This window comes from Ananas comosus, unplaced genomic scaffold (genome assembly GCF_001540865.1).
Source record: "Ananas comosus cultivar F153 unplaced genomic scaffold, ASM154086v1, whole genome shotgun sequence".
Classification (NCBI taxonomy): Eukaryota; Viridiplantae; Streptophyta; class Magnoliopsida; order Poales; family Bromeliaceae; genus Ananas; species Ananas comosus.
The window spans coordinates 7,068-16,429 of NW_017891363.1; the positions used below are offsets into that span (position 1 = coordinate 7,068).

At 34.1% G+C, this 9,362-nt stretch overlaps 1 protein-coding gene across 2 annotated transcripts; it reads left to right on the top strand.

Moving 5' to 3' along the window:
- The first annotated feature begins 1,462 nt into the window (after nt 1–1,462).
- LOC109704861 (disease resistance protein RPM1-like) lies at nt 1,463–9,088 on the top strand. 2 transcript variants are annotated; one of them, XR_002214511.1, is made up of 3 exons: nt 1,469–1,629; nt 8,715–8,938; nt 9,010–9,088. XR_002214511.1 is itself a non-coding variant. In XM_020225640.1 (2 exons), the coding sequence occupies exon 2, from the start codon at nt 4,137–4,139 to the stop codon at nt 6,930–6,932; it is 2,796 nt and encodes a 931-aa protein (XP_020081229.1). In that variant the 5' UTR covers nt 1,463–1,629; nt 4,115–4,136; the 3' UTR covers nt 6,933–7,251. The 2 variants fall into 2 exon arrangements, 1 of the variants encoding a protein (XP_020081229.1); XM_020225640.1 differs by lacking the exons at nt 8,715–8,938; nt 9,010–9,088 and adding an exon at nt 4,115–7,251 and having other exon boundaries at nt 1,463–1,629.
- Nucleotides 9,089–9,362: the final 274 nt, after the last annotated feature.

Consider the following 9,362-nt stretch of genomic DNA (forward strand, 5'->3'; position numbering starts at 1 on the left):
TATTATATATAATATATATATATATATATATATATATATATATATATATATAAATTTAATGTTATATTTGAATTTGTATTTTAAAAATTTAGATTTAATATAATATATTTTGAAATATTGAAAAAAGAAATAATTATTTCGAGTNTTTTTAAAATCCGTCGGATTCGGGTTCGGGTCTCGGGTTCGGGTTCGGGTTCGGGTCTCGGGTTTGGGTTTTTTAAAATCCACCCCGAATCCGACCCGTTAGACATCTTTAAGAGGGAGAGAGTAATTAAATAATATATACACGCATTTGAAAGTGTATATCAATATGATGTATTTAAGTATATATATGTCGTACAAATCTACAAGTAATTGCATATAATTAAGTCTAATACAATATTAATCATCTAATTTTTCCTGAAATTTCATTTACTTCATAAAATTTTTAGTTTTTTATTTTTTCAAATCAAGTTATCGAGCTTTAACTTCTATTTCAATTGGATCACTGGTCAAAATTTATTTCACTTTTTAGATGAAATTTTACTTTGGTATAGTTATTTGATAATAATTGAATAATTAAGTAGCGAGATAATTTCTAACGGTTAACGTGACATTGTGACAATTGAATTAACTATTACTTCACTTATTTTGTTTAAACCCTAGGGACCACCACTAAACCTACACCACTATATATTTTTCTAATTCTATGATTTTTCATCCAAAGTTTTAAAAATTTGATAGTAAATGAGCCAAAATACTATTAATAGTATTCTAGCCCAATTCTCTGTCTCTCTTTCTCTCTGCTTGATGCTTTTAACTTTTTGACCATTAAATTAAAAATTGTATGGTTGAAATAATAGTGCTCCCTATAATTGAGTGGTCCCTATAGGATAATAAGTTACTCCATCGGTAGCTGCACTGTCCAAATCATTTGCTCCCAATTATTTGTTTATACAGCTTATCCTTATCTCTCAGTCCTCAATTCCCAAAATATCTACTTCAAGATCTTCCTTGGTCATAGTATTTTTTTTTTTAAATTTCCTTATCAAATTTGAAATTTTATATTTCATATTTTAAATTTTGAAATGTAGATTTTAAATTCTTAAATTTCAAATTTTAGAAATTCATTAAATTTTAATTTTTAAAATTTATATTTTAAATTTTAAGCTTGAAATTCGATATCTAAAATTTTAAATTTGTATTTAAAATTTTATATTTACAATTTTAAATGTTAAAATTAAGATTTTACAATTTTAAATTTTTAAAATTTAAATTAAATATTAAATTTATTATTTTTACTAGACTTAGGCAAATACAATATAATTTTCAACTAAAATTAATTCTCCAAATCAAAATTATATTTTTAAAAATTATTATTTCAGAATCTAGGCCAAAGATCTCTATAATTCATCATGGCCCACTGTAATCGAGTGCTGATAGGAACACTTAAGAGGGAAGAGGCTTCTCGGTAGCTTCCAAATCATTTGCCACCAATTATTTGTTGAGAAAGATTATCCTCATCTCTCACTCAATCATCAAAACATCTTCAAGAGCTTCTTTGGTTGTAGTATTTTTCTATCTATTTATTTCCTTATCAAATTTGATATTTGGAGCAGCCCCCTCTTCAATCTCCTCCTGAGATCTGTGGTCAGTTGTTCCTCTTCCACTTACTCCCTTTAATTAATTTTTATGTTCCAATTGTTCTTGTTTTTATTTTCTTTGCTATAAGCTAGTTAATTCTGTAAAGCACAGAGAGTAGTTCTTTTTTGCTCAACATATAGTTTGGATTCACTTGATCTGTGGAAACAAGCTGACAAGAGATAATAACTGCATGAGCTAGAATAAGTTGGCCTCATATAATACTTTCACTTTACAGTTGATGATTGAGCACCTAAATCGATGATCAATACCATGAAATTAAGATGATTAAAGATACATAAACTTTATAGAAAAAGAGTTTTGTGATATTTAAATTTATTTTCTGGATCACCAAGAGGGCACAATACGAATGGTCAAAACTAGCAACCCTCTAAATACAATTTTTTTTAACAAAAAATCTTAAATTTACAATCTTCGTTGTAGATCTTGATTTAGATAGTTGAGAGGATTTTATTTGTCATCAAAAGCTCAACTAATATATTTAAATTTAGTTTGTTTGTCTTTTCTATTTACATCTTCTACCAGTGTATTGACATCATTCGCGAGTTATTGAACATGTAAACCCACTATGATTCCTTAGTTATATACTATAAGGGCATGTTTGGTTCATGATTGGAATAGAAATGAAAAATGGAATTGGATTGCTTTGGAATGGAAAATGGAATGACGAATCATCCAACAATGTTTGGTTCATTGTTGGAATGGAAATCGGAATGAAATTTAAAATTTTTTGAAAAAGAGTTTTGATTAAGAATGAAAAAAGTGATGAAGGAAGATGAGGTAAGTATTGATAAAAGAGGATTTTGAATAGTTTATTATGGAATGAGCCAATCCGGGATTCAAGACCGGATTGGATTTTAAATAGATTTGATCATTCCCATTCCGGAATGGAATGGAAATCGGAATCCGATTCCTATAAAACAAACGGCAACAATCGGAATCAATGAATTCCATTCCGATTCCATAGTCTAAAATAAGTGAACCAAACATGCCCTAAGTATCATCGAGAAATGTACAGTGGATAGCAATAGCATACAGAGTATGCAATTAATTGATAGTGATTTTCTTTGGATTTAAACTTGCTAATGCACAACGAGATGACCTTCTACAACATCTTACAGATTGAAGCACAAATCAAAGAAGAACTTTTAAATCTTCAAACTTTTTGAATTGTAACAATATCATATTTGATGGTGCAACAATATATAAAATGCCGCATTAATTAGATATTTAATAATTTATCCATATTTATTTTTAAAAAAATAGGCTGTGAAATTTAATTCCAATAATTCAGCAAGTCAACATATCACATGCCTTATCCATCGATCTAGAATTATACCTAATTAAAGTTCGAGGACTAAAATGTAATGTGCAGTATAAGCCAAAAATTACAACAAATTAAAATATAAGGACCAAAATGTCACGTGTCTCATAATTTGAGGACCGAATAATTTACCCTCAAACAAAAGGTAAAATTACACCTAATTAATTGATAGTGATTCCAATAATTTATCAAGTCAAGGACCAAAATATACACACGCCTTATCAATCGAACCAGAATTACACCTAATTAAAGTTTGAGGACTAAAATGTAAAGTGCAATATAATTCAAGCCAAAAATTACAACAAATTAAAATTAATTTGAGGACCAAAATGTCACGCTCCTCATAATTTGAGGACCGAAAGTGTAATTTACCCTCAAACAAAAGGTAAAATTATATAACAGCATAGTAAAACTTTCCGAATGCAGAATGACAAAGTAAAAAAATTTGTCAGACTTTTTACACACAGAATGCCGAAGCATAAATACTTTAGATTTTTCGAATACAGTACGACAAAGCATATAACACGTTGGGCCACAAGGCGGCTAATCGAAGTTTTCATCCTATATATAAAATTTCAAAATAATATCCAATATGTTATTCAAAATTTCAAAATATCTTATATATTTACTCCCGGGGGATCAAAATATACTTACTGATTTTAAATAATTTCTTCAAATATCCTCATTTTTGCTATGGTTTACTAATAAGATTTAATTTTGAAAGAATATTTTGATAATTTCTGAATAAATTTAAAAATTTTGATAAGGAGTAAAAGGTAAATAATCAAAAGATTCCCTACAATTAATTCATCATGGCCCACTGTACTCAAGAGCTGATGGGAGAAGTTAAGAGGAAAGATGTTTCTTGGTTGCTGCACTGTCCAGACCATCTCTCACTCCTCTAAAACTAAACCATCTGCTTCAAGAGTTTCTCTGGTTGCGGTATTTTCTCAAGTTACCGATGTTTCTTCCTTTTAACTGAGGATTCTAACAAATGCTTGTTTAGTGCACTACAGAGTTATTCCGGTTGAGACAATTACATATTTTTTACAAAAATTGCCTTGAATCATAAGAGTGTTAAGAAATAATCATTTTCGCTAGTGGTGCATTTGAAGAGACATGGTAATTTAAAAAGATTGTACATTTTAGGCTCAATTCAAAGGAAGTGCCCATGGCGGAGGCTGTGGTAAGCTCATTACTCCTAAATATCGGTGCGACCTTAGCTAGTGAAGCAACTAAAGCAGCAACATCACGATTACTAACACGGATATCAGCAATGAGAGACCTTGTGGAGGATATAAGTGACATTAAGGGTGAGCTTGAGAGCATGCTATCCTTCCTACGGATTGCAGAAAGATTAAAAGAGAAGGATGAGAGCACAAAAACCATCATAAAACAAACAAGAGACTTGGCTTTTGACATTGAGGATATTATAGATGGGTTCACATACAAGCTCGGTGAAGAGCAAGGAGGGGTCCTGCCTAAAACAATCAAGAGGTGCAGAAATATAACAACTTGGCGTCGCCTTAGCAAGAGGCTTAACAAAATCAAAGTTAAGCTTCGAAACATTAAGGAAAGAAGGGAGCGATATGATACGAAAGGAATGGAAAATGAAGCAAGACCTCTAATAGCTGTTGGTGGTAGCGAAAGCCATGCAGAATTAGCGCATTTTGTCGAGGAGGATGATATCGTGGGTATTGACGAGTACAGGGACTTGTTGCTCAGATGGTTAAAAGATGAGGATGAGCAGCAACGACAGCACATGACAATCTCCGTATTAGGGATGGGTGGTCTAGGGAAGACCACTCTCGTGACTCATGTGTACAATATCATCAAAGCTTCCTTTGATGCTTGTGCCTGGGTTGCTGTATCTCAAAGTTATGAGACTCGTGATTTGCTTAGACATATCTTAAAAGAGTTCTGTAGGGAAGATCGTGGGAAAAGAGAAGTGCGTAACAACATTGATACCATGGATTACAGAAGCTTGGTTGAGGAAATCCGCACTTACTTGCAGTGTAAAAACTATATACTCATTCTGGATGATGTTTGGAGTACTGATGTAATGGATAATATAAAGAATGCACTTCTGAATAGTAATAGCAAGAGTAGAATAGTTCTCACAACAAGGATTCGCGATGTAGCACTACTAGCTGACGAGCACCGTTTGTTTGAGCTAAAGACGCTAGAGGCAAATCCTTCGTGGGATTTGTTTTGTAAAAATGCATTTTGGAAAAGTGCAAAAAAGATTTGCCCTCCACCTTTAGAACAATGTGCTAAAAAAATTGTCGAGAAGTGCGGTGGCTTGCCCCTTGCTATCGTATCTATAGCCCGTCTCTTATCATTTCGAAAACAAACCGGTTCTGAATGGGAGAAGATTTATAAAGATCTTGAGTGGTATCTAACTAACAACGAATCGAAGCTCCATGGAAAAGTACATGACATTTTGAAACTTAGTTTGGACGATCTTCCCCATTATCTTCGAAATTGCTTCTTATATTGTTCTAGTTTTCCGGAAGACTATACAATTGACAGTGTCTGGCTCATAAGGCTTTGGGTGGCTGAAGGGTTCATTGAAGAAAGAGGAATAACGATGGAGGAAATGGCCGAGGACTACCTTAACGAACTTGTTCATCGCTGTCTACTACAAGTGGTTAAGAGGAACGAAGTCGGTAGAGTTTGTGCATGTCGAATGCATGACATCATTCGAGTCCTCGCTCTTTCGGAGTCAAAGGAGTTAAGCTTCTGCATGGTTTACGAGCATTCACCGATAATATTGCAGGGATCCAAAGCACGCCGCTTGTCAGTCATAAGAAATATAACAAATTATCGTACTGAAGACGAATCTCATTTGCGTTCAGTACTTATTTTCAAAGATTCCATGAGCTATGATTTGCTGAAGTCGGTCTTAAGATCATCAAAATTTTTACGTGTCTTGGAACTACAAGGAGCGCTAATCGAGAAACTACCGAGTGAGATCTGTAACCTCTTCAACCTGCATTATCTATGCTTGCAAGAAACAAAAATTAAGGAGCTTCCAAGATCAATCGGGAAGCTACGAAATCTGCAAATATTAGATATAGTTTCAAATAAAATAAAAAAGCTACCAAAGGGAATAACAGAGCTTCAAAAGTTGAGACATCTAAATTTGCCCTACAATTTGGATAAGAACATCAACGCAATCGCAGGAATATGGCGCTTGAAGGGCTTGCAGACTTTAGAATATATTAAAGCAACTACGGAGATTGTGCGGAATGTAGAAGCTTTGACAGAGTTGCGGTCATTTTCAATAAAGGGCGTAAGAACCCATCACTGTGCAGACTTGTGGAATAGTATCACAAAGATGAACCATCTTAACTATTTAGAGGTCAGAAGTGTACGTGGGCAAGAATTACAGCAGTTGGGCACCCTGCGCCTACCTTCGCCAATTAAAGAATTATGGTTGTGCGGTGAATTGGACAAAACCTCACTCCCTGAGCTTGCCACGTCCTTTGGGTCTCTAACAAACCTAACCAGATTATCACTTTTTTATGCAAAATTGGATGAAGATACGTTTCCTTACCTGCAAGCACTGCCCGCGTTGATGCTTCTCAACCTTTTTTCGGCATATGACGGCATGAAGTTGCACTTCCAAGCAACATCATTCCCGAAGCTAAAGGAATTGTACATAACAGATGCCTCGAAGCTTAGTCAGGTGGAAATAGAAAGAGGGGCAATGCCAAACCTGAATAAGCTAGAACTATACTGTTGCCCCGAGCTAAAGGAGCTGCCCCGCGGTATCGAGTACCTTACCACCCTTCAGGATTTATTCATTAGCTATCCAGCAGAGGAACTTGTTGAACTGCTTCTAGGAGGAGGAGGAGGAGAAGGCGACCACAGCAATGACTGGCGCACGAGGGTTCGCCACATCCCGAATTTTACTATTTCATTCAAACGAGACCGCAAGGTTGTCGAAGAAAGGATTCAATGATTCCATATCATGTAGGTGAGTTTGTGCACTTTTTGCAACGCACCGACCGAGCTTGATGCTTTCATATTTTCCGCCTCAGATCTTCTAAACAATCTGTGCTCGAGGAAAATTGAAAATGATGATCGATATATGCAGATGTTATCTTATATGTGTATTTTATTTTATTTTATTTGTAATGTATGTGTATGTAAAAGTGGATGCATCAAATTAGTTGGTGCATGTCTTCAGCTGCTCGTATTATGTATTTGGAGAATGCTTTGTACCCTTAAAACTTTATTTATTGGTTAAAATAAAAAAAACCTTCCGTTATAAATATTCATATTTTTTACTACCTAAGATGACTAAATTTTCTTTACTTGTTAAGAAAACAATAAATTTTTTTTATACATTTCTAACAATTTTAGGGTACCTTCAGTATAAATTATAAGAAATGGACTGAATAGTAGTGACGGAACTCTGACTATTGAAGGGCGTTTAAATCCATCAACTTGAAATTTTGAGAAGATAAAATATAGGGTGTGTTTGGTTCGAACTTGAAATCGATATCGAAATCGGAATGAGAATAAGATGGAAACAAAATCGGAATGATTCATTACCTCATTCTATTTGGTTCACTATCTGAATCGGAATCGGAATGAATCATTCTTATTGTCGGCATTTGGTTCAGATAGATATTAGAAACGTAATCAAATTAATATGCCAAATTTATCTTTACAATATATTAGTTTACATTCAAACTGAAAATTAAATATTAAAAATTTGCGTCAAAATTTTAAAATGATGTCAAAATTTTAAATATATTTTAAAAAAAATTAAAATTTGAAATTGAATGGATGATTCAAAATATAAAACTAAATTTCGATTTATTCAAGTTCAAATTTAAAATTATAATTTCAATTTTGATTTGAATTCATAAATTTAATTTAAAATTTAAATAAAATTTAAATAAATAAAATTTTACATTTTAAATTAAATTTAAATTTAAATTCAAAATTTTAAATTAGATTTAAAATGTTTGATTGAATTTTAATTTTTAATTTAAGTTCAAATTAAAATGTAAATTTATAAATCTAATTTTTAAACTTAAATTTATGTTTTAATTAAAAAATAAGCTTTAAAAAGTTAAATTTAATCCCAATAAATCCATTCCGCCTGAATTCAATTTTCAATCCGGCCTGGGAGGCCGGATTGGAAAAAGGGGTAATTGGGAGGATTCCCACTCACCCGGGAATCAGAATTGGAATGGGAATCCCGCATACCAAAAACAGACAAACGGATTCGTCCCTTTCAATTCCGAATCCAGGATGAAAAATGGGTGAACCAAACACGCCCATAGAATTTTGAAAGCCAGTAGAGGAAGTGAAAAAACAAGTATTTACATAGAGTTTTCTATATGTTACCCTTATTAAAAATTTTAAAAAAATTTTTAAAGAAAAAGCTTTCGTATAATGTCTGAAAGGATAAAAGCAAATTTCAGTTCTTAACTAGGTTGAGTTAATCCTAAATAAATAGGACTTGATATAACAAGATAAGAATAGAGTAAATAGAAGAGCTAGTTTCACAAATATTAATTGTTGTTTAACAGATTAGTGAGAAAATCTATTGTTAATTAGATTTCGGTTTAAATTTATAGTTATTTATGTAGTATACTAGTATCCCTACACTTAGTATATATATATAAGTGTGTGTGTGAGGGTACGTGTGTGTGTGTGTGTGAGTGCACATGTGTGAGTATGTGTAATGCCATGTGGCATCACCTCCCCCCTCTTTTATGCATGCAAGGAAGAGAGAGAGAGGAGTTTATCTCCTCTCTTCTCTCCTTTTCTCTTTCGTTCGGCCGTACCAAGGAAGCACGCGAGGGACGCCGCCGCGGAGCCGATTTCGCCGTCGACGTCGCACCGCAGAGCCGTTCGAACCTACGGTTGCTGCCGTTGCATCGTGAGGAGGCCGGGCGAGCGTGGATCTTCGCCGTTCTTGACGTCGCGCCAGTGCTAGTCGCCGTCGAGGTGGGTGTTCCATAGAATTGCTTCCTAATTTCCAAGCTTTTTCAATTTCGAGCTAGTTGCTGTCCCTGCAGATTTCCAGCGTCGACCGTTGGCGTTTCGGCTCGTACTCGACGTAGGAGCGTCGGATTTCGACGAGGCTTGATTCGCTGGATTCAGGACTTCGAGAGGAATCCACGAAGCCCTTACTTGCCAGATTTCGTTGAGGTTAGATTGGTCGAATCCTGCTGTACTACTGCTGCGAATTTTTTTGGACTGAACCGTGATTGTGCTTCTTGAGGTCGGTTGTTAGCTCGACTCCGATAGGGGGTTATAGACGACAGCAGTATGGTGCTGACATTGAGGTGTTTTTCTGCCAGACTGTTAGGGCACTAGTGTTAATCGGTTTATTCTAAGTACAGTAATAGTCTGATCATGTATGATTTTT